At 41.9% G+C, this 25,366-nt stretch overlaps 1 protein-coding gene across 2 annotated transcripts; it reads left to right on the top strand.

The window, feature by feature from the left end:
- The first annotated feature begins 23 nt into the window (after positions 1-23).
- Positions 24-23,725, top strand: ALG12 (ALG12 alpha-1,6-mannosyltransferase). 2 transcript variants are annotated; one of them, XM_056846893.1, is made up of 10 exons: positions 24-47; positions 4,432-4,613; positions 6,191-6,323; positions 6,520-6,693; positions 8,823-9,017; positions 9,658-9,761; positions 11,112-11,335; positions 12,959-13,128; positions 16,439-16,514; positions 23,486-23,725. In XM_056846893.1, exons 2-10 carry the CDS (start codon positions 4,452-4,454, stop codon positions 23,721-23,723), a joined length of 1,476 nt encoding a protein of 491 aa, XP_056702871.1. In that variant the 5' UTR covers positions 24-47; positions 4,432-4,451; the 3' UTR covers positions 23,724-23,725. The 2 variants fall into 2 exon arrangements, with proteins under 2 accessions (XP_056702871.1, XP_056702872.1); XM_056846894.1 differs by lacking the exon at positions 8,823-9,017.
- The last annotated feature ends 1,641 nt before the right edge of the window (positions 23,726-25,366 follow it).

Below are 25,366 nucleotides of genomic sequence, written 5' to 3'. Positions count from 1 at the left end.
ACGTGTGGGGCTCCCCGTCTTGAGAGGCCACGTGGGTTGCTTTGCGGGTAAGTCCGGGTTGGGGGAGGGGGCGCAGAGGAAGGAAGGGGTGGGAGTGGGAAAGCGGCCGCCGCGTGGGTTGTGTCCGTTGCCCTTCGGTTGAATCTCGCCGGGAGGATGGAGCCGAATAGACCGGAACCTCTCCTAATGAATGGGAATAAACTTTCGAATTAAACACTGAGCCAGGTTTACACGAGAGAAGGGAAACTGGAATCGGATCGTAGGATATTGAAGCAGGACAAAGACAAGGATGTTTTTTGGAAGTCCTAAAGGGGCCAGTGACGAATCTCATGCATCTGAATCTTTCCCTGGTCAGGCTGTTATCTCTGCTGAACATGTGTCTTCTTCCCCAAAGACGATGCATTTTTTAAGATGACCTTTGCGTTGAAGCTTATTGCAAGTGTGCATGATACTGAATGTGCCTCTGTTTGAAACATTACAGTTGCAAAGAACATCATTGCAAATTTTTGAGTCCTCTCTTATGTCTCTCTTTTAAAATCCTCGCAAACAAAAATCGAGCACAGCAAGAAAAGAGTATAGGTAGAAAGGAAATCAGAGCAGTCTTCAAACTTGTGGTCCACTGATCTGCAAAAGAGGAATTCCTGAAATGATAGAGTTGGATGCCGGAGGGGAGGGAGCAGCCAGGACCCTCCAGTGCTAAAGCTAGGACTGTGGGCAGTAGACCGAAAGAGCTGGGGACAGGACATGCAAGCCGAGCACCAGAAGGTGTACACTACTGACTTGCTGCCCCTTTTTGGGTGCATGCAGAGAGAAGAGGTGGTGTTGCACCCTGTAGCAGATCTTTTTGAAAGACATCAAAAAAGGTGGCTCTGTAAGAGGCTCGTAGCCCAGTGGAAGGACCTCCACAGCCTTCCCAAGAGGGACTGAGCCATGGGTTGAAGGCCACTTTTGACTATATATTGAGAATAACGTGAAGCACTGCAGAAATACCTATCACATGGGTGCTTTTCATGGGTGCTGATGGTGAGGAATAAAGCTTTTCAAAGGCTGCTGGGGAAGACTGACAGTGCAATCCTAAACTGGACTCTTCAGAATCCTTCTGATGTCTACTCAATGGGGCTTGCACCCAGAAGAGTGTCTTTAGGACTGCGCTGTGAGTCAAGCTAACAGTGTGAAAGACCAGAAACAGCACAGAACCCATACTGGATTTAATTTTCAAAGGTCAAGCTCTTCTCCCCCATCAATTAATTCCCCTGAAAATGTTCAAATCCCACTCAGTTGCCACCAAATAAATTTCCTACCTAAACCCACCTTAAAATCAATTGACCTTCAATTCATCCCCCTCCCCCCAATTCCCCCTGTCGTCACAGGAAAGAAAAATGCTCATTCTGTTAGCACCGTCTAACCGTCTCTTTTTCTCCACTTTAAGGAGATAGCATTACATCGAGGAAGTCATGAAGGGCAGCTGGTCTGTCATCAGAAGCAGTCAGTCGTTCCCTTAAGAATCAGCTTGCTGCTGCCACTACCTCTCCCATTACCTATCACTTTTTATTGCATTCTTCTTCCAAGGATGTCAGGATGGCACACATGGTTCTCCCTTCCTCCAGTTTATCTTCATAGCAGCTCCTATGAGGTAGGCTAGGCTGAGAGAGAGTGCCTGGCCCAAGTGAGTTTCATGATTGAGGGGGATCTGAACCTGAGTCTCCCTCCAGTCCAGCACTCCCAAGAATGCCACAGCAGCTTTTCCACCTAGCCTCTGTATTGGGTGATTGTGCAGAGAGCATCTCCAGCGTCACACCCAGCCAATGTAAAGGCATTTTGTACTCTGTCCTTCGCTAGTGCTTTGGTGCTGGAACTTGAGGTTTCAACCATCATCTTTAATTGAAACAAACAACACAAAACACGAAAAATCACACTGATTTTTACTGGCCTTCGTCTTTTCACCCAGAATAGGATGATTTGGTTTCTAGGCTGATTTATTTGGCCATGCAGATACATGTTTCTGTAGCATTGAGGCTAGACTACATGAAGCACTAAGACGGGCTCCCTTGAATACAGTCTGGAAACTTCAGTTAGTGCAGAATGTGGTGGCTCATCTTTGTGTGAACCTATACATTTGCTTCGTTCCTCCCAATGGTTTCTCCTCTCTATTCTTTCATATAAGCTGATTAGACCCAGCTCCACTATATCACAGGCTTTTTCAGCTATGGCTGTGTTCAGCTGGAATAGTTTTCCTGAGGAAGTGAAGAGGGCCTCCAATTCAGGAAATGCCTTAGAGTAACATTATTCAGGAACGTTTTAGAGGAAAGTTAGTCCTTTATGATGGCAGGTATGAGGGGAACTTGATGGAGCTTGCTTCATGTGTTGTTTGTTATGGTATTAAATGTCACTGGTGGGCTGTGTCCAGATTTGCCTGTTTTTTATTTTTTGAGTTGCATTGTGTCTTTTTGGGGACAAAGCCAAATATAAACATGTTATTTAATTTCTTAGCTGTTAAAATAAAATCTATCACTTGAGACAGTTTTTTCCCGTTTTATGTGCTGAAATGTACACATATTTATATGCCGATGGGTTTTTCATTGTAGCAAAAAAAAGTTTGCTTGTGGTAAAATGCTCTGTCTCTGTTCTAACTCTGGAAAATTGGGTCTGACTAAATGCTCACCCTTTCTAAATTTAAATTTCGGGTACTTTTATCCGTGTAACATCACATTTTGTAGTTAAAGTACTGTACAGAACTTGCTAATTGCCTTACAGATGTTCAAGGCCTGAATTTTATTATGTTTTTTTAAAGTAAGGGGAAATGGTTCATTAAATTAATGAAGGGTAGTACATTTCGATATAGCTTCATGCGGACTCATTTAATGCAATGCTTGTTCTCTTTTTTAAAAGGAAATCTTATTCCTTTTGGCATTTGATTAAAGCTTGAAATAATAAGATTTGATTATATAGGACGTTGGGCTTTAAAAACAAATATTAATCTGCATTTTTATCACCTTTGTCATGTCTTGTACATTATTCTGGTTCTTTCTGAGCTAGAATGGAATTAAATGAATAGCTGTATTTGTTTCTTATCTACTGTGGTCTTCCATAGCCTGGGGAAAGGGAAGGAGATAAGGCGTTATACCAATAATGATTCAGTTATCTTCACTCAAAGCTGAAAAATGTTTGATGGCAAGCGAAAGTATCCTAATATAAACTAATTTCTTCTGTGAGAGGATCGGGGGCACAGAGTTGCCACACGGAAGGGCTGCTATAGAACTATGGTTTGGCAAGGGTTGGTGGGGGTGCTGGAGCGGAGAAGGGGGGAGTTTGTTCTGGCAGACAACGCCTCCCCCTGGACCCCAGTGGGAGGATGGCTGGATCACTTAGGCCTCAGACACAGAGGTAAGGGGGTTCTGCTCACCTCTGCCCTCCTCCCATTGGGGTGTACCCTTCTAATTTCCTCTGGCCCTAACCACCTCCTCTGGCCTGTAGCTGCAAGGGTTCAAAATGCCCCTTGCCAGCCCTACTCCCGGACTCCTGGGCCAGTTGGCCCTTTATGGCTTCTCACACTGAGACTAATTAGGACTCTGCCCCCAGGGCCCCTCCTAGCCGGTCAGCCCCGTGGTCATTGCCTTGTCCTCTTGCTGTACCAGGCCCATATGATGCTATGTGGGCATGATATCACTTGTCACCTGGGCCATGGTGAAGGGGACAGTGCTGATCTACACCATGGATGTGTCCATACCTATCAGCTGGACTGTGGGGGCATGCTTTGATGAGCCCCTGGTGACTAGCTGAGCCATAGCTAGCTGAGCCATGGGCTTCAGTTCTCGTGGCTGGCATGGGGGCCTTGCAGTAGTGAGCAGGAGCAGTGGCCAGGATGGGGTAGGGGTGTTCTGCCTTCTCCCAGACACCTTTTTTTAAAGCTAACAAAATCCATTGTCTTCAGTGGACTTAGAAAAGTGTAACTCTGCTTCAGATGTGTACGTGAGTGAGAGGGGGATAAGTGTAAGGCAATTCCATGTTTCTTTATAAGCAGGAGTGATACCATATGGTCTACCAATCCAGTGTGATGTAGTGTGCTGGATTATGACTGCAGAGACCTGGGTTCATATCCGGCCAGGAAATTCATCAGGTGATCTCAGGCCAGTTATTTTCAGCCTAGCTTCTACCTTACAGAGTTGTTATGAGAATCAGATGAAGAGAGGAGTGTAATTTGTGCTGTCCCAAACTTCCTTGGAAGAAAGACCGAATAACGTGAAATAAATAAATATCTAGATGCCAGTGTGGAGGCAGTGCAAATGGATTACGTTGCTGTGATATTTTAGAATAGACAGTGTCGAAGTCATAGCGAATGATCAATTTTATGGTTATGGGATCTGCTGTATGCTCACATTGTGGATTTTTTAAATGATTTTTTTCACTTTTGATCTCACAATGATAATGTAGATGGGAATTTCGAATCCAATATGGCTGAGAAGAAAACAACTGGAGGACAGATCCTGCTGCTTTTCCTGATCATCGCAGTAGCTTTCACACATTTGGCCGTTTGCCCATTTACAAAAGTAGAGGAAAGCTTTAACTTGCAGGCCATCCATGACATTGTGTACCATAAATTGGACCTGGAGAAGGTAAATTTAGTCTTTGGCTCTTCTAAAAATTTATTGCGAGCGTGCCTTTGAGTTGGGGTTTTTCAGGAGCAGAAAGTGAGCTACCAACAACCAGCAGGATCTTTAAAACCTATTATGGCTTCATATTGGTAGGCTCCAAAATTACTTATCCTACCCTAGATTTCTAGGGGGGGTGCAGAAAATTGGGAACAAGGGCCTTCCACTACCCCCCTTTGCAAATGTGATGCTTTGTTTTGGAGAGTGTTCTTCCAGCACTTTGTGCTGCCCACGTGTCTTGCATGAACAGAAAACATCTAACAGTGGAGGAATGGCACTCAGCAGTCTCTGCAAAGGAGGACAATACTGCACAAGCAGAAGGAAGGTATAGGATCCAGGACACTGGACGTAAACCTCAGGGGCAAACCCTACATACTTATTTGTATGTTATTCTGTTTCTTCACACATGTGCCTGAAGCAGCTTACAGTCTTATACAAGTATTAACAAATGTCGTTCATATATCTTGCTCCACACTTGGTTGGACTTTGAGGCATGTGTCAGTCATTTGGGTGGCCTCAAAGATAAACACCATATTTTCTACAGGAGGTGGTGGTGGTTGAAAGAATAAGAACTTAATTCTTATGCATTGTTCATATGTACACAGTTGAGTACTAATGGAGAAAAACATGTCACTTCAAAGGTTTGACATCTTAATTTGACTTTCTCTTAATCAAGACTATGAATGGTCAGTCCACAGGCTAGTTAATCTGAAATACTTGACTTAAAGGTAGTAGCGGGTTGTCAGTCAGATGTGACCTCTTCCACATGTTTGTTCGTGACCATATCTGAAGGGGAAAAAAGCAGATTATATGAACCAGTGCTGCGATATTAAGCTGAGAGATTTCCATAGCAAACAGTAGAGATTTGGCCGCTTTGTGTGAACTTATTCCATGTGTTCATTCCTGACCATCCCTGAGAACAGTGACCACACAGATTGGGTGAACTGGTGCACGAAGGCTGCAGTTTTCTGCTGCAGCGTTCATGGATGTGGCAGCAGTACAGAAATTGTGTTAAGAGGGTACCCTTGGTGTTGCTGGTCTGTACCAAAATTTTCTTCAGACAAACTCTGTATGTGAGGATGTTCAGGAGGGACTCCATTAAGGACATTCATACGTGTGATCTGATTCTTAGCTTGCAATCCTCTGCTCATTTACCAGGTAATAAGCCCCACTGACCTCAAAGGGACTTCTGTGAGATCATAGGGTTGTTTATTCATCTGATCTCAGTTGTGGTGCACAGTGAAAACGAGTTAAGGTGCTCATTCTGGCAAGTGGTAGTTGTGTGATTATAAGTCTCACTGGAGCTATTTGATTTTTTGTTTTGTTATACTACTCATTTCACAGTGCAACCCTAAACCAAGTTACATCCTGCTAAGTCCATTGAAGTCAATGGTCTTAAAAGGAAGTAGCTCTGTTTAGGATTGCATTGTTGGAGTAGTTCCATAAATGTCTGCATGCTATTTATGTAGAGAACTAGAACAAACGAATTTTGTTTTCTAGTTGTGATTGTCTCTGTATTTTCTTTTATCTTTTAACTGTAGTATGATCATCATGAATATCCTGGAGTTGTCCCAAGAACATTCCTTGGTCCAATATTTATTGCTCTGCTTTCCAGCCCAGCCATCTATGTGCTATCTCTGTTGCAGATGTCTAAGTTTTACACGCAATTGATAGGTATGCAAACTCTTATTTGAATCAAGGAGGACTGTTTTTATGGTTAGATAATCTCCTTTAATGCTGTTGTTAATTCTCTGTAGTCCCCAATGGTGTTATGTAGTCAAATTAATGTAGACATTTTTGTCAGGTAACATTCAGCTTTACAGTATTACCATAGATGATAAATCCATTTTCTTTTTTGTTCTAATCTTAGTTCGCGGAAGCCTGGGGCTGTGTGTTACTTATGCCTTGTGGCGGTTGCACAAAGAAATCAGGAAGCAGTTTGGTTCAACCGTGTCTGTGGTTTTCTGTCTGATCACTGCGACTCAGTTTCACCTGATGTTTTATTGTACTCGGACCCTCCCCAACGTGTTTGCCCTTCCTGTTGGTAAGTTATTATAACAAGCCTTTTCTTTTGAGGGAAATAATGTGTAGTTTCAGGGGTGTGTGTGCTGTCAAGTTGCAGCCGACTTATGGTGACCCTGTAGGGGTTTCAAGGCAAGTGACGAACAGAAGTGGTTTGCCATTGCCTGCCTCTGCATAATAACCATGGACCTTCTTGGTAGTCTCCCATCTATGTACTAACCAGGGCTGACCTGACTTAGTTTCTGAGATCTGATGAGATGGGGCTAGCCTGGGCTTTCCAGGTCAGGGGTGACCAGTATCTCTGTAAAACATCATGGTGAAAAAATAGCTTGAGGATCCTTTAGCAGTGCTAGTCTCAAGGAAGAAAGAGTTGGTTTTTGTATGCCGATTTTCTCTACCTTTTTAAAAAGGAGAATCAAACTAACTTACAATCTCCTTCCCTTCCTCTCCCTACAATAGACACCTTGTGAGGTAGGTGAGGCTGAGAGAGTTTGGAGAGAACTGTGACTGGCCCAAGGTCATCCAGCTGGCTTCATGTAGGAGTGGGGAAAGCAACCTGGTTCACCAGATTAGAGTCCACCACTCATGTGTAGGAGTGGGGAATCAAACCCAGTTCTCCAGATTAGAGTCATCTGCTCTTAACCCCTACACCATGCTGGCTGTCAGAATTTTTGGTGCAGATGGTACACACCACCAAAGTAAAAGAGCCTAGAGCACATGTGTAAAAAATCTGGATGAACTGCATCCTGTCCGTTCATGTGCTTATGTGAATAGGTCCTTCGCGTGGTATCAGTTCACCTTGCTGTGTTCGTGGGTGGGTGGAGGTGATGGTTGATGAATCCTACTTAAGTTTCTAAGCATGTTGCAAACTTGAAACTTCTGTTGACAGTGTCCTAGAAATACAGCCTACATGCTGTGGTATAGTGTCAGCCAGACTTCTACACAGTTGCTTGTGAACATTGATCTGAAAGCAAAGCATTGCCTGCAGACTGAAGCTGGGGCAATGGGACTTTGCTATCCTCCCCGCCATAGCCCATGGATCACCCCAAATTCTGCTGAAGAACAGCATGGAAGGCAAACTGGAGGCCTTCAGTGGGAGAGCTGAATCAGTAATAGTTGATCTCTCCTTCTCCATCATGAGAATGGCAAGCTTGGATACAATCCAATGTTCAGGAACAGTAGAAGATACCATATGCAGTGGACCACTTAAGGAATTTTGTGGGAAGACCAACCAGCCCATCATCTCTTGTGTTCCAGGGCTCAGTTCAAGGTCTGCTTGTTATCTGCAAAACCACCTATGGCCTATCTGGCTTATCTCATAGAATATGAACCCACCATTCCATTAAGAGCATCAACAGGCCCGTTTTATGATAAGGATAAGCCTAGGGGTGGTGTGTACAAAGAAGGGCCCTATCAATTTCAGTGCCCATTTTTACAGAATTCCTAACAGGGTCTATGAGCCTAGTCCATGGGTCTGCAGCCTATTACAAGTAAAGAGCCAAAACTACATTACAGTTCAGAGCAAAGGATCAACAGAGGCAGTGTAAGAAACTGCATTTGCATATGTGGAAGTATGCAATTTTATGTCACTCGTATATGTTGATTCATAATCCATACATTTTCTGCAGCCCTAACACTGTTAGTTGCCAGTCCCTTGTTAGGTGCACACGAGGTCTCACGATAAGTCGTAAATATACACAGGAGCATGCTGTGCACTTGTTTTTAGTGCATTGGTATAAATCTAGGCATGGTTGCACTTGGATTACTGGCAGTTGTTGAGTGCTATCATTTCCCTTATTGTAAAGCATCTCTATTGTATCCCCTGCATGTACAGCATCCCACCCACCTCTCCAAAATGCCTTGATTTACAGATTTATTTTTCTTTAATGAAGAGCTGTGTTTGTTTCCGTATTGAGACACACTGGGTTCTTGAACCATAGGTTCCAGACCTCTGGTCTAGATAACTTTAGAAGACAATGGGTTTTCATTTAAATGGGTTTTCAGCTATAGATTAACTGAGGCCATTTTCAACTGGGTGCTTTAGATGCTATCATTATTATTCTTTTTTAAAAATGTGGTTGTTAGCTACCTTGCCACTTCTGACCCTAACATAGGGCCTTTTTGTTGTTGGTTTGTTTTTTTGGTAACCAGTTCTACTGGCAGTTACGTCATGGATACAGCAAAGGCAATTCCCATTTATCTGGTTCTCAGCTTTGGCAATTATCGTCTTCAGAGCCGAACTCTGTATCTACCTGGGCCTGATGCTTCTAGTGACCCTGTTCAATAAACGACTCTCTATTCTGAAAATGCTTTCCTATGCCATTCCTGCTGGAGCTTTTTGGTTAGGTAAGTCCTTTTGAACTCACAATATGACTGGTCCTTGAATTGAGCCCATATACCAGCTAAATCGACTTGGTTTTGAACCAAAGTAGGGCTTGTTTACAGATGGTCCTTTGTGTGCACTTTAAACACAGGCACATATGTCTTATATGAACTGGGGAGTACATATGCACATTTGGACGCAGATATATTCTTTACATCTGCTCTGACCATTGCAAAGGAAATTGTGTGGACAGGGTGCATTTCTGCATAAATCCCAGTTGCTATACAGTGTTCCATGTGACCTATGAGTATGGTTAGTGCAAGCTCGAGGCTTACTCTGAAAGCCCACTGTAAAGTAGTCCTTACACACTAGGGCTGCTTATAAACCCATCTTCTGCTTCCATTCTACACCACTAAACCGTCTTTGATCCAGTGACTTCTTGTTAACAGTGTGGCTCAGACAGTGCAAAGCATGGAGCTGCCCAGTAGAACACCAGTGATGTTGTAAGATATACATCCTTAGCCTACCAGTGTCAGTTTGGTATAAAGGCTTTCTGGGAACCATGATCCAGATCAGGACCACTTATGTATGAATCAAACAGATTACTGTAAAAGCCAAGCTTCTCTGTCTAGTTCTGTCTTTTTTCGATTTTTCTTCTTTTAGGATTAACAGTGGCCGTAGACTCTGTGTTTTGGAGGCAAGTTCTGTGGCCTGAAGGAAAAGTACTGTGGTATAACACTGTTTTAAATAAAAGTTCCAACTGGGGTGTATCCTTTAACTGTTGAACGTATAATGCAACACGAAGCTGCCTTATACTGAGTCAGATCATTGGTCTGTTAAGGTCAGTAATGTCTACTCTGACTGTCAGTGGTTGTCTTTTACATCACTTGTCCTACCTGATCCTTTTCATTGGAGATGCTGGGGATTGAACTTGGACCTTCTGCATGTAAAACAGGTTCTACTGAGCTGTGACCCTGTCCAAGGTTGAATCAGCAAGTCTGACTTATTCAGGAGGTTTAATTACAGGTGGCTAAATAATGGTTTCAAGAAACCCATCAAAAAGACATCCTTGGTGGCACATTTTCCCATATCCAACATCATCTTGTAGTATCAGAAACCATTGTTCAGGTGAGATGGTTTTGTTTGACCCAGTTCTGAAATTTCTTTTTCAATCCAGAATCCCTAATTACTGAATTATTGTCTACACCATGGGGAGGAAGTTCTGGATCTCACTTGTCCTATTGAGGTCAGCAGAAGGTGTTAAAGAAGACCCGTTTCTCACTTCCTTGGAAGCATTTCTGAATTGCAGTATTGAAACTGCATGGGAGAATGTAGACAACAAAAATATGTGTTCTTTGTGCTTGGAGCTGACTTGAACTGTAGATGGCTCATAATTTCCACAACACTTCTGTTGAACACCGTTTTCTTATCATTATCACTGTATCTTGAGCAGCTTCGTGGAAGGAAGGCGTTCAGCAAGTGTTACCTTTTGCTACAGCACTGAAACAGTTCAGCTGTTTGAAGGTGACTGGAATGCTACGAAACAATTGAGAGGGAAAGTCGAACTGCTGAACTGTGCTTTTCTCAAAACTTTGGTATTCCCAAGAAGGCGAAATTGGGAATATGTGTATGTCTGTATTTGTGCAGATTCACTAATGTGTACCCGCTTTGGATGACACGTACTAAGGAGTCTGGCCTAAGGAGTCCAGAGTTGGGTTAAATCCAGGGGCTTCCTTCTGCTTCCCTGTTGGAGGAAACTCTTCCCTTGCAGAAAAGGAGGTCCAACCCAAAACAAAATTATATTTTTTCTCAATGGCAAATTTGGATGGTAATGATAAGAGCCTTCAGCAAGATTTGCTAGTGGAGCAAAGCTTGCAGAGTGGGACTTTCCCTCTTCCCACTTCTATTGAAGTCCTTAAGCTCTCTAAAAGTTTGTTCTTGGGGATCAGTGTTCTCCCATGAACAGACAGAGGGCAAAGTGGAGGTCTGCAGTGGAAGAGCCAAATGGGCAGAAACCTCCCCCATGACAGAAGTGCCCTCCCATTATCGGAAGCAACTGGTAGGATACAAGCCAATGTTTGTTATAAAGAATCCTTAACTCTTTTTTTCTCTTGAAGATCTCCCCTTTCATGTGGTATTTTTATTCTGCCTTGCCTCGAGGTCTGGGGTGTAGTATTCTTTTCATACCACTAGGTGCAGTAGACAGAAGGACCCGAGTGTTGATTCTACCAACGATTGGCTTTATTTACTTGTATTCGTTTCTGCCACATAAAGAACTTCGGTTTATCGTATACACTTTTCCAGTTTTCAACATAGCGGCTGCCAAAGGCTGCTCACGAATGTAAGTTTAGTATTACCTGCATGCATAACTATATTGCCTTCACACAGGAAAACTGTTCATAGCTTGTTTGTCAGGTCTTTAACCACTTAGAAGAAATGGGTTTTAATTTGTCTTGTTCCATTATATTCCAGAGTTTAGCAAGCTAGATGAAATTGATCGAAATCCTGTTGTTAAGATGCATGTCAGGAAGTAAGGTGAAAAATTATGGCATCATCTTGTGAAAACTTGTGAATACACAGAAAAATAAGTAGAATAAATGTATAATACACCTAAAAGAGTTAACAACATAACAAACAATGGATTTCAAGTTCACTTAGTTTTGAGTAGATCTTTATCAGACCAATTCAGTTATATCTTGTTTATTCAGTTAAAAAAACCACGCAATTCAAAACAAGGAGCCCAAAAAGGTCTCTCACCCATGCTGGTCAGATGAAGAATCTAATCAAAATGGAGTTTGGCTGGCAATCCATAGATGGCCATGTGGTTTAATTCCTTTTTGATATATTATGTACTTCTACAGTGGCACTGTTTATTTTTCTGTGCATTTTACACACTTTATTGGCACACTGTTTATATATATACTTGTCACATTTATTCATATTGTGGGTTCAGGTGATGTTTTTGGTTTTCACTTTACAATAACCCCCCATTTTTATATACCTTCTTGTACTTTTTGTTTGTGCATTACTTGAGGGTGTTCTTCCTTGTTTTCTCCAGTCTGTGCCATTAATGGCAGTTCTGAACACAGTTATAGCCTTCTAAGTCCATTGAAGTTAATGGGCTTTAGAAGGGTATAACTCTATTTAGGATTGCACTGTAATTGAGCACAGACCTTTGCAGAAATCTCAACAGAAATCCTGGTTGGGGAGTCAAAAAGTGGCATGTGGAGTAGATAGATCTATTTGCATGCACCAGCTGACTGCATTTAATGTAGCTGGGATTTAAAGAGCCGTGCACATGAGTGGAAGGGATTTCTTTGCGCATACAAGGGGTGGTTTGTAGATGTATCCCCCCTGTGATGAATTGCATACCATCCCAGGGTTACTGTGACCCTCAAGTTATTTCAGGTGTGTGTGTTCTTGGGATCTTGAGGAAGGAAGTAATTCTATAAACTGCTGTCTCGTTACAATGTGTCAAATTTCCAGTCAATTGCAATTAAAAGTTTCCATTTATCAGAAAAGATCCATTATTGCTGTCTAATACTAGAGAAGTATTAGCCCATAAAGCATTATGTTGAAGAGCTGTCCTTACAGATAACAAAGTTGTCTCCAAGGATATCTTGGAGATGTTAATATGAAGCATAGAAAAAGACCAAAGTATCGAAATATTCTGGAGGGAATATTGAGCAGTTTAGTAAATAATGACATTGCTTAGGGGAGAAATAATTAAAAGACTCCCAGTGCAAGCTAGCATCTGGGAGATCTAGGCTCAGATCCTTAGCTCTTCCATAGAAGCCCTTCAGTGGGATTAGAAGAGTATAAAGATGTTTAGGATTACAATGCAAATTTGGCTCCTTCAGAAGAATCCATAATTACTCTCTCCTGTTACTTACCACTCCTGTTTTCTGGTACATACGTAGAGGAAAGAGCACTGACTCTGGTGTAATTTTTGTTCTCTCCACAGACTAAACAATTATAAGAAATCTTGGCTATATAAACTGGGATCTCTCTTTGTTGTAGTGCACCTGCTAGCAAATGCAGCTTACTCTGGAGTGTCGCTCTACGTATCACACTTCAATTATCCTGGAGGAGTTGCAATGCAAAAACTGCACCAATTGGTGCCTCCAAGCACACGTGCGTAAAGCTGAGGTGAAACTGACATAGAAGTCTTGTAGCTTGTACGCTTGACAGTCCTTGCTCCAAACAATGTAAAAGTTTAGATTGCAAATGCTGGGAGGAAGGGAGGGGGAATCTGCTTGTAAGGGGTGCTGTTTGGAGAAGAGAAATTGAATAAAAAAGGGTTGTTACTGTTGGGCATTTATTGGTCACTTCTCTAGAGTCCTACTTGAGGTAAATTAAGGACCCTAAACCTTCTCCACCATGAATCCTCCCCTCTCAAAACTACTTCTTTCATTTATTCGAATATTAATATCCCACTCTTCTCCCCAGTGGAGCCCTAAAGCAGCTTATAACATCGTTTTCCATGATGGTGTAACGCTGTGTTAATAAAATAGTTGTAATATTCAGAGTGCAGGCCATTGTTCACACAGACCAGAACCATAGTGATTGTTTGTGGTGAGATGAACTGTTTGGCAGAAGAAGGAACTGTCACAGTCAGGTGAGAGGTCCTACAAGGAACTTTAAAGCAGCAGGATGGCAACTAGATTGAGATCCTTGAGGGAAAATCTGGCCAGAGCCAGGTAGCAAGAGTAGTAGAGTTGGAAGGAGTCTTACAGGCCAAACCCCTTCTCTGTGCAGGAAATCTAGAGGTAGAGTGTTCCCATCAGATGTCGGTGCAGACCATCAAGTGAGTGGGATCCCACACTGCTCCCCTAAGGCTGAGACAAACCTCACGAGAGATCTCTGAAGGAAGATTTTCAGCTGACAAAGAAATATTGTCGAAGTCTTTCACGGTCAGAGTTCATTGGTTCTTGTAGGTTATCCGGGCTGTGTAACCGTGATCTTGATATTTTCTTTCCTGACGTTTCGCCAGCAGCTGTGGCAGGCATCTTCAGAGGAGTAACACTGAAGGACAGTGTCTCTCAGTGTCAACTGTGTAGGAAGAGTAATATATAGTCAGAAAGGGGTTGGGTTTGAGCTGAATCATTGTCCTGCAAAAAGTATCCAAGGTAATGTGCTAATCATTGACCTGTAAGTATCAAGATAATGTGCTAATGAGGATTCATAAGGATAAGGATTCCGTCCCACTCCGACCCATTGTGAGTGCCATTGGTTCCCCAACATATGAATTAGCTAGATATTTGACCACCCTCCTACAGGACCACATTGGAAAAACCACTTCTTACATCAAAGATTCAACTCACTTCATCAACAAAATCAGTACGTTGAGACTCAATCCACAGGATATATTAGTCAATTTGATGTATCCCTTTTTACCAAGGTTCCAGTAAAAGACACAATCTCATTGATTAACCAGATTTTTCTAGAAGATATAACAGCCTTATTTCACCATTGTTTGACAACAAGTTATTTCCTATGGGATAAAGAATTTTATGAACAGATTGATGGAATAGCTATGGGAAGTCCACTCAGTCCAGTAATAGAAAACTTACATGGAATATTTTGAAAAGACAGCATTAGAATCGGCACCTTACAAACCTACAGTCTGGTTCAGGTTCGTAGATGATACATTTACTATTTGGAGCCATGGTGAAGAAAAATTAATGGACTTTCTAAACCATCTTTAATATCCATCCAAACATTCAGTTTACCATGGAAAAGGAAACTGAGGGCAAACTCCCATTTCTTGATACCCTTGTCATCCGTAAAACAAACTTTCAGTTAGGTCACAAGGTCTACCGGAAACCAACTCACACAGATCGCTACTTACACAAAAACTCCAACCACCACCCCCGACAGAAAAGAGGAATAATCAAAACATTAATGGACCGTGCAAGACGGATCTGTGAACCACAGTTTCTCAAGGAAGAAACTAATAATCTAAATCACGCACTGCTAGCAAACAGCTATTCCAAGAATGAAATCAGAAGGGCCATTAAACCAAACAAAAATCAGAAAACTCAGGAAAAACAGTCTCCCATAGGAAAGGTATTCTTGCCATTTATTAAAGGAGTCACTGATAGGATGGAGAAACTTTTGAAAAAACATAACCTGCAAACAGTGTTTAAACCCACCAAGAAAATACAATAAATGCTACGATCAGCAAAAGACAAAAGAGACCCCCTCACCTCTGCAGGAGTATATCGTATACCTTGCAGCTGTGGAGAAGTTTACATCAGGACCACAAAACGCAGCATACAAACAAGGATAAAAGAACATTAAAGATACTGCAGACTTGGCCAACCTGAGAAATCAGCAGTGGCTGAACATGGACTGACACAAACAGGACACAGGGTCTTATTCCAAGACACTGAAAGACTGGACAATTCTACCAACTATTTTGTCAGATTGCACAGAGAAGCCATTGAAATTCATAAACATCAGCACAACTTTAACAGAAAAGAAGAGAGTTTAAGAATGAATAAGGCTTGGCTTCTTGTCCTGAAAACCTCCAGACTAACAAAGACTACAGTCCACAATAGCCATGCAGATTAGTTTTGGATTTCACACATTAACAGATCACTTCAGGATACAATGGTTCCATATTAACATACCACACCCTCATTAGCACATTATCTGGATACTTACAGGACAATGGTTAGCACATTACCTTTGTTACTTTTTGCAGGACAATGATTCAGCTCAAACCCAACCCCTTTCTGACTATATATTACTCTTCCCACACAGTTGACACTGAGAGACACTGTCCTTCAGTGTTACTCCTCTGAAGATGCCTGCCACAGCTGCTGGCGAAACGTCAGGAAAGAAAATACCAAGACCACGGTTACACAGTCCGGATAACCTACAAGAACCAACAAAAAAAAGAGTTTATCCTAACACACCTGGCAGTTCCCCAAAAGTTCTCGACTCATTCTATGATGAGAGTGAAGTCTGTTTCCTTCATCGCCTGTCCCCACCCCCCTCCATCCCATCCTCACTCCTTCCCTTGGAGTCCTGTCTCTTCTTTCTTCACTCCTATTCTTTGTTGTGGCCATTTTAAGCCTCCTGTGGATTCCATCAGAATGGCAGCGATTAGTTTTTGGAACTGAGATAATGGAGAATTCATGTTCTGTCCGAGACTGATTCTCACAGAAGCTTGTGTAGACTGGTAGCTGCCCTCTGTATTGAAGAAGTGCTAACAAGCAGATGTGCTTCCTGTTTTACATTTCATCTGCAGTGTCTGAGGGGAAACTCATTCAAGGGAGATGGACAGATTGTATCCAGGGCGGTCGCTTTAGTACCTTGTTCCCCCAGTGGACATTGCAGCAATGCTCACACTTCTGTTTGTTGGTCCTGCCAGTATATACTGTATATAATGCTCTCAAGTATTCCTATCTTGAGGCGCACTTTGTTCTTTTTTCAGATGTTTCTGTCCACATTGATGCAGCCTCAGCACAAACTGGAGTGTCTCGATTTTTAGAAGTCAATTCAAATTGGAAGTAAGAAGCAGCGCTTTAAAAAAATCTGTTTTCTCTGCTTAACCTTTCCTGGAAATGTGATGATTGCTTTCCCTTGTCCAGCATACTTGTCAGTTCAGGGGTAACACATAGTGCTCCAAACCTTGCTAAATCTGAGGATTGTCAAGGAAGCAGATGATAGGTCTAAGCTTGGTGACACAGGAAGGGCCTTCTCCTCAGACTCCCAAGCAATCTGCTTCAGAGAAGGCGAAAAAGCAGAAAACACTGTGTGAAAAGACATGTCTAAGACAGGTGAAAATGGTGCTTATGTCTCTGTATACCACTTTTGACCTGGTTGGTGCTTCTTCCCAAGGTCAGAGTCACTACAAAGGAGTTAGAGGAAGAGAGTACCCTGATGGAGCCCCCACTGGGGCCTCTAAAATATCCCTTCATGATATGGACAGAAAAGAGGTGGTCAAGTTGGAAGCAACCTGCTTAGTCTCATGCCACTTTAGGCTTTGCAAGGCCTAACTAGGCCATTCCCTGTCAGGTTAGAAGCAGTATATAAACTTCATGCTGCTTCTGTTTCAACCATTGTCCCTTCCTGTGTGGTGTGACAGGAGACTCCTTGAGGGTGTTGCCTTGTCCTGTGTGCTTCATTTTCTTCACGCTGAGAATTGGGAAAATGGGGGGAGGAAGCCCACCATCATTTGTCAGATGTGCTCCTTAAGTTTGACAAGATTTGCCTAGAGGTAAATAGTTGCTTCTTTTAAGTGATGGGTGGATATACCTAGATTCCAACCATCTCCAGAGAAGCTGGAAAACACAATTTGAGAAATGTATAAATTTACTTACAGAGAGTAATTCAGGGAGAGGGATTCAAATCTCCTTAATTTTCTGCATGGAAGTAGAACATTTTCCAACACATTAGTTATTTATATTTTTGGCAAAATTTAAACAAGTTCTTTTTTCTTCCCCAATTTAAGTTAATGATAATCTAGGAGAAATTTTCATTTAGTCCAGCAAATGGGAGTGTGCTGATAAACTGAAGAAACATAACTTTTACAGACTCTTACTTTTGGCACTGGGATGTTTTAATACCAAAGAATATGAATGTGTGAAGCACATTATCTAGAAGCCAGGAATTTGAAATCCCAAATGTGAAGAAAACTGGTTTAATAGATTTTCAACAAAAATTTACTTTAGTAGACTATCTGAGGGGTTTCCAAAACTGGGGAGTAGTTAATCTTTAAGAAACAAAAACATTATGATAAAACACAGAAAAGATTTAAAATAGATGCAAGCTTGCTATCTTCAGTCTATTTGTTTACTTAATTTATACCCTGATTTTCTCCCCAAAGTGGCTTACATTATTCTCTTCTCTATTTTATCTTTACCGCAATCCTGTGAGGTAGGTTAGGCTGAGAGTGTGATTGGCCCAGGGTCACCCAGCAAGCTTCCAGGGCAGTGTGTGAGATTCAGACCTGGGTCTCCTAGGAATTTTAAGAACAAATCGTGGGTGCCATAAAAAATGGCTGCCATGGTAGTGGCGCCAATCAAAATCTGGCTTCCGTGGGGGTTGGTCCAATCACAAAATCTTGGCAGATTGCAAGCCACAAGCATCCTTTTATAATGGAGGTGTTCCCTAATGGGTGCTCCCTGCAATTTAAAGTTAATTCCTCCTGGGTCTTTCTGAGCCACCTCCAACTCCAGTAAAGTGAAAGAAAGCCAGGATTGACTGTTCATACTGGAGAAGAGATTCTTTGGGGAAGAAGCAAGTGGACACCAGGAAACATATAGGTAGGCACCATAGCACCCATGGGGACCACATTGGGGATCTCTTGGTTATGCTCGTAAGTAGACAGGCATTTAGGATTTGAGCATTTAAATAAGCTCATCGGGGACATCTGAACCATTTTATTGCCATGCCTAGATTTGCCTTAAGGGGAAAAAAATAGGCTCTTGATTATCTTTGTCCAAAGACGTGACTGCAACTACCTTGACATGAATGCTAATTCAAGGCAGGCTGTCTCATCCTGGCCTTTGTAGTCCTTGCAACAGGATGAAAGGATTTGTCCATGTAGGGAATTTTAGAATAATAGTATGTAAGGAGGCTTCCATCCTAATAACAGCTTCTGTAGTATCCAGAAGCAAAGTATCGCCTGAGGCATTGGCAGGTGCTCAGTTTTGCTAATTACCTGCCCAGACTTTCAGCTACAATTGGCAGATGAATCTCATATGCTACCCAGCAGCCTGAATGAAGTTTCTGAGGAGGGTAGCAAATTTGCCTTGTAATCAGCTTGCGAAACCAAAATCTGCAGAAGTGTGTTCTCTGCCATTTGGGACATTGGTTTTAACTTCATATGGCACAGAAATTGCTGCCTTTCCCCCCAGACTCCGCTTATCTAAATGACCACAGTCCATGCTGTGATCTAATTGAAACTATACTGTTCTAATGTGCTGTAAATAGGGCTGCCCCTGAAGAGAACACGTATGCTACAGATGGTACAGAACATGGTTGTAGTGGTTTCCAGTTTGCTTCCATGTTCAGTTCTAGGTGGTGGTGTTTACCTTTAAAGCCCTTCAAGGCCTGGGGACCTTCATGTCTGTGGAACCACCTCCTCCCATCTGTTGTCCATAAGGCAGCTCCAGTCGTTAGATCAGGGATTATTAACAATTCCCCCACACACAGGTTACCGAGAACTGTTTCTGCTCAGGCTTGAACTTTCTTGGTGGTCATTTTTGTTTCATGGAACAGGCTTCCTGAGGATGTGAAGCTTTGCAGAAATTTCAGAGGCTGACCTGACCTGGATGGCCCAGGCTAGCCAGATCTCATCAGATCTCAGAAGCTAAGCAGGTTCAGCCCCAGTTAGTAGTACTTGGACGGCAGACACCAGGGTTGTTATGCAGAGGCAGGCAATAGCAAGCCACCTCTGAATGGCTCTTGCCTTGAAAATCCTCTGAGGCTGCCATAAGTGAGCTGTGACTTGACGGCACTTTACAGACACTAAGGGAGAGCTTTGCCAATGTGCTTTTGGTGGCTTGTGAATGGAGATCAGTTATGAGGTAAATCATTTGCTCTCTTCTTGCTATTTGTACTGTATTTTTGTGACATGAGATTTTTAGTTGGCTTTAATGACATAAGCCTCTTTGAGTCCTGTTGGAAAGCAGGATGTAAGCACTTTCAAGAAAGAAAAATACATGGTCACTGTTCACAACCTGCCAGAGTGGCAGTGACTGTGAGGGAAGTTGGCAGGAAAAAGTGACTTTTGTAGTGCTTGGCAATCAGTTAAGTATGAAACAGAGTTATGGATAGCAGTGGATAGGGCGGCATTCAGCAGTTGTGGGCTGGACTGGTATAGGGCTGAGGGCCTTTAATTGGTGTGATTAACTGGTGCCAGCCAGCCAGGCTCTTGTTAGCTCCCCCATTGCCTGTTTCCCAATACAAGCTTCTCTACCCTTTGCCGATGCTGGAGGATTTCTGTGTTCCACCCTAACGAATACTGCCAACTCAGTCCTTATGAACAAAGAAAATACATTGGGAATGACCTTATCTTCCATTGGAATTACCTTGCACAGTGGAAGGAGAGAGCAGCTCAGATAGATGATGCAATGATCTGTTGTAGGAGCCTTTATGGAATGTGCAGTGGAAGCTTCTCTGGGGCCAGAAGAGATCTTTTTGCAACTAGAAGCTGCAGAACAGGAGTCATGTTCTAGAAATGTTTTGAGATTCTGCAGTACCAAGCCTTCTTACACCAAATAATCTGCTGGCTTAAAATAGTTGGAAATAATGTATTGGGGATTTATATATTCATAGTTCATCCCACACTACAGTTCACAAGGTTGCACACAGTTGTATTGCTTGACAACTCAAAAGCAACTTAATCAAATTTCGTTCCCCAGATACCAGGTTTCAGTTCTGTTGTTATGGCTTCTGGACATTTTACTAACATGCTCCAAATTACCATTTTCTAATCTACATAACCTTCTCCTAAGTGAAACTGTTTCTGGCAGTGTTCTTCACTGACATTCCTGCTGGTTGTTGTGAAATACAAGAGTAAGCATGTCTACCAAGAGTTTCCCTGCTGATGCCTAAAATAATATGGGAAAGCTTGGAGTTGACTTGGATTTTGACTGAGAAAAGATACTAAGTTGAATGCCAATTTTGATAATTTTGACACCTCTTACACTACCTGGGAAGACAGGGGCTTGGATCTAGTGGAGCATTTCCACATAGGGAAAGATTGCCATACAAAATTTTCTTGCCTTCCATTACAGCCCAAGATGCCCGCAAAATGATGTTTAGGTGCAGTATTTTGGATTACAGCACGAGGGGGGGATGAGAAAGTCCTTCGCATCTGGGGGAAATCCTTCTGTTCACAGAAATGGTCAGGATCCTGCAATGATTCCTCATGTTCTTTTCTTCTCAGGGCTTGTGTAATGTTTTCTATGTGGGGCTGCCTTTAAAGATATATCCAAAACTTCAGCTGGAGCAATCCATGGTGGCATGTCACTCTTATTTTAAATAATTGCATTAGTTATCAGTTGATTTTGACCTAATTGGACCTGGTATCTAAAAGAATGTCTCATGTATCAATCTGCCTGTACTTTACACATGTGATACTTACTCAGTGGCTCAGGAGTAATACATGGCTTTTTGAGATGTCACCTGTGGCGCTGTTGAACACTGTGCCTCGATATGGCACCTGCCTCAGCTTTCAGGAAAGTGGACAAGGCCCTTGCCCAGTGGGGTTGGGGTTGGCAGTTGGTTCCCACCTTGAAACAACTGCTGCCAGAGGAATGAGGAAGCTGCAAACCTCCCTGAGGTGCAGGCTTCATGCTGGGGGTGGAAGTAAATGTAGCTCTTCTGGTTGATGGGAATTGTGAATGTGGCTTTCCATGAGCTGCGGAATGAGTTCCACTGCTTTACACCTTTTTGCAGAGACCTCTCAAGGTACCCTGGCCTTCTGAGGTGAGGGTTCAGCACGGTACAACTTTCTCAGTGGTGGTGCCTTCTCTCTCCTTTGACACTGATCTGGTTCCTTCTTTGGTTCTGTTTTAAGCACCAGGTAACAACTTGGTTATTTCATTTGGTTTTTGGTTGAGTTGTTGGTTTCATTGCCCTTGAGTAGTGTTGTCAAGTTTTTAAGATCCAGAAATACTGTCTTTTTTAAAGTTTTATCAATCAGTTGTGTCTTTATTGCATCAGCAAGTAAGCCATATCAACAACAGTTGCATCAAAATAAAAACAAGAAATTTCCAGACATTTTCATAAGAAAAATAAAAAAACATAATAATCGTTTAAAATGTCTCAAAATAAAACCACCTTACAATCCAAATGTTTTTTTCTGGTGCTTGTCCCATTTTTTTGTGATGAGAGTTCAAATGTTTTAACACCTTTAGGAGTTGCTTTGAATTTTAAGAAAATTGAAGAAATATATTAAATATTTTTTAAAAGTAGGGAATCGTTTTGTTTAGAAATCACTTTTTTAATTGGAGGCTACACACAACAGTAGATGCATCTGAACTGGTTGTGGGCAGCAATTAATGAATGAAAAGTATCCTGTTGCTTATTACAAGTTCCAGAGCTGAGTTGGCAATGATGTCCACATCGAACTTCAAAAAATTAACACAAGAGGGATTATTATTCACAGAGTTCAGGGCGGGTATTTAAATCTTAACAGAAGAGCAAATCCCTTGGCTTGTAACATGAGAGGTATACATAAAATCCAGTTTCACTAAATGTTGGTGCTCTTACCTGCGTTCAGAAAATAGTGGAGCATTCAACCACAGAAGCCTGTTTATAAACTACATGCATTTCTCTGACATATCACCAGTAATTCAAATGGAAGTTCTTATTATGTACACCCTGTTCCTATAGATAGGGGCAGTTACCAAAGCGTGCCTGCTTCTGTACATTAAAGTTGGTGCAGATTTTCCCTACTGTTCTATATTCTAGCTCTGTTCATTGGGGAAAGACTACTACTGTACTCATATTGTAGGCTTCAGATAATGTAGAGCAGTGGTACTCAGTCTGTGGCTTACAGAGAACCACGTTCACAATTGCTATCAACCAAGAGCCACACTTACTTTCATTCCTGGCATGAGGCATGCATCTTACCCATTCCTCTGGTGGTAGCTGTTTCAAGATGGGAACGACCTGCTAACCACAAGCCCCACTAGACAAGGGCCTTGCCCACTTTCCTGAAACGTGGGGTCGTTGCTGCATTGGGGAATGGTGCTCAGAAGAGCATTGGGTGGCATGTCAAAGAGCCACATGTGACTCCTGGCATCGAGTATTACAGATATAGAGGCTCCACAGTAGCTATAAAACCTTCAAGGTGGTGGTTTCAGTGTCTCTCATCTGTCACTACCAGTCTAACCACTTAATGTTTGAACTGATGCCTGCACCAGATCTTTACTTAAAGTTCAAAGATCCCATACTATTTTCCGTAGTGTCTTGATTGTTCTATAACCAACTGCTTACAGTTTGTAGATTGTGTGTCTTCAGATGGCATGGTCGAGTTTTTCCCATTTGAAGGTGACATACTGGTGGTGGCAGCTTCCCAAGGTATAGATTGCAACTCACTGGAACACTAGTTGCTAGGGCAATGGAAATAATACTGACCACTCTGTCTTCCCACCAGTCTGTAGTTTGCTGCTGCCCTGTGTTCACCCACTGCACTTGGGCAGCTCAGTCTCACAAGTTCACAACTTCTCCCAGCTTCAGTAAGAAGACCCAGTATGATGGCTGAAGATTACAACATCTATTACTTTTTTTTAAAAGCTTGATGTAGTTATCTCACAGTTAGCCACATGTCAGATGCCTTTTAGAAGCACATACACAGCTTTTTGTGCTAATACAGTATTAAGGGTAGTGTGGCATGGGGATGGAGTATTATCAGGAAAAGAGGTCTTATAACCCTTGACACTACACAGAGCTAGGGATCTTTAGAACAGGGCAGTTGTATTTTCATGCTTTTTGCAGTGGTTAATTTCTTGTTCTGTTATAGGTATGACAAACGGGAAGACCTGAGACCAGGTGACAAGCTCATGTTCTCCTACACACACATACTTATGGAGATGGACCCTGTTCAGATGATACATTACAAGACGACCCACCGCATACTTGCACACATCCCTGGGACTACTGGGATTACGTTGAATTTCACCATATTACCTCCATTTACTTTAAACTTGAAATCCAGACTAGTATTATTGGAAAAGCTTCCTACTTCATCAGGACCATAATTTTGTTTTTTTACAAGGCTTCACGTTTTGGAAAAGAAAAGAAGGGGGGCGCACCACGGCAAAACAAAGGCAAGGAAACAAATGGTGCAGAGGGAAACAAATTATTTAATAGTTCTTGCAAACCTTACACGTTTTGCGTGTAGCTTCGTCAGGGGGAATCCTTCAGATTCTTTTTAGTAACGTGCCCATGCATGTCTTGCTTTAATGCATGCATTGGGACATTACTAAAAAAATGTTTTTCCCTGACGAAGCTGCACACAAAACGCGCAGGGGCTGCAAAAATTATTAAAGAAGTTGCTTCCCTGTGCACCATTTGTTCCCTTGCCTTCGGTTCACATTTTGGAGAGCAATTGGTGCACTAATTCAAAACCAGAAGGCAAGAACTGTGAGAGGCTGAAAGAATCTTTCAGTATTTTTTTCCAGTCTATGAACACTTCGGTGCGTTCTAAGGTGGTCTACCTACACAATGATATATAATCTAGTTGTATATATTACTATGTAATTGAATGCAGAAATATTCTACATAATGTCTATGTGACACACAGTTTAAATTTACATGATATACTTCTAATAAATTGTGTAGCCCTTTAATGTAATTGTGTTTGCATTTATTATGTTTGGTTAAAGGATATACTATTATATATATTGCGCTATTAACCTGTCATGTGAAATTTTAATGTGATTTGGTTAATGTCTTATCTAAATTAATGCTAAACTACTTCAAATGATCTTCTAGCCATGCAATATTGAAAGCCTCCTTCTCTATCCATCGAAAAGTCCCAACACACATTGCCCCCAAAGTGTGTGATTGACGACCTATCTAAAATTCAGGTATCTGTCTACATGTTTGGGATATTTTTTGCACCTAGAGAATTGGATCCAGTCAACTTATTTGCTAAATCTTCTTCCTTTCCTCTTTATTAAAGCCCCAGTCAAGCATGGTATCTCTTCATGCAGATCTCGTGGTAGATTTCTCCAATGGAAAAGCTGACTAGATCGAACCTGAACACTATTCAGATGCAACACTGATGTATGTGTTTTAGGTGGGCAGGTGCATTCCCATTGCCTCACCAGCCAGAGCTAAGACGACATTATGGGGCCTTTATTTTACACATTATAAAATGGCATCATGGAGAGTAAGTTGCTTTTGAACATGTTGACAAAAGACATGCAAATCAAGAAGAAAACAGTATATCCCATTGCCAAGAACAATTTGTCCTTATTAATGTTTCTATCAGTGTAAGGTACAGTTTTAATAATTCCTGCTGTAGAATGTACAGCTTTTCAGCAGGGTGGAATTCAATTATCTGACCAGTTGCGTAAATAAATACTTTCATTACATTTTGTAAAAAATTTAAAAAAGAAAAAGAAAAAAGGAAGGTGCTTTGAAAACATGCAGATAGATGATCCAGTATTTTAAGTCATGGACACAATTGGTTGGATCTGGTTTTCTCAGTGGTCACAGCAATAAGGACTGCCTAGAGATCCATGACCTTTAAAGTAGGCACAAAAGCACCTTCGCCTGTAACCACTGCTTTGTAATATTTGGGCTGAACCGGCCATTTGGAAAGAAATGTGCTGCTTGAAACTACTCAGTTCATTTTTTCTTTCTTTCAAAGAGTTAATCATAGTGCTGGGTGTAG

This window comes from Euleptes europaea, chromosome 3 (genome assembly GCF_029931775.1).
Source record: "Euleptes europaea isolate rEulEur1 chromosome 3, rEulEur1.hap1, whole genome shotgun sequence".
NCBI classification, from domain to species: domain Eukaryota; kingdom Metazoa; phylum Chordata; class Lepidosauria; order Squamata; family Sphaerodactylidae; genus Euleptes; species Euleptes europaea.
The sequence above is the reverse complement of the archived record's forward strand: the minus strand, read 5'-3'. Positions and strand labels throughout refer to the sequence as shown.

Excerpts from the sequence above, each read along its gene's own strand:
- ALG12 (XM_056846893.1), top strand. The coding sequence starts at position 4,452 with ATGGCTGAGAAGAAAACAACTGGAGGACAGATCCTGCTGCTTTTCCTG. Across the intron at positions 9,762-11,111 it reads ATAAAAGTTCCAACTGGGGT|ATCTCCCCTTTCATGTGGTA; the intron begins GTATCCTTTAAC and ends TTTCTCTTGAAG. Across the intron at positions 16,515-23,485 it reads GAAGTCAATTCAAATTGGAA|GTATGACAAACGGGAAGACC; the intron begins GTAAGAAGCAGC and ends GTTCTGTTATAG.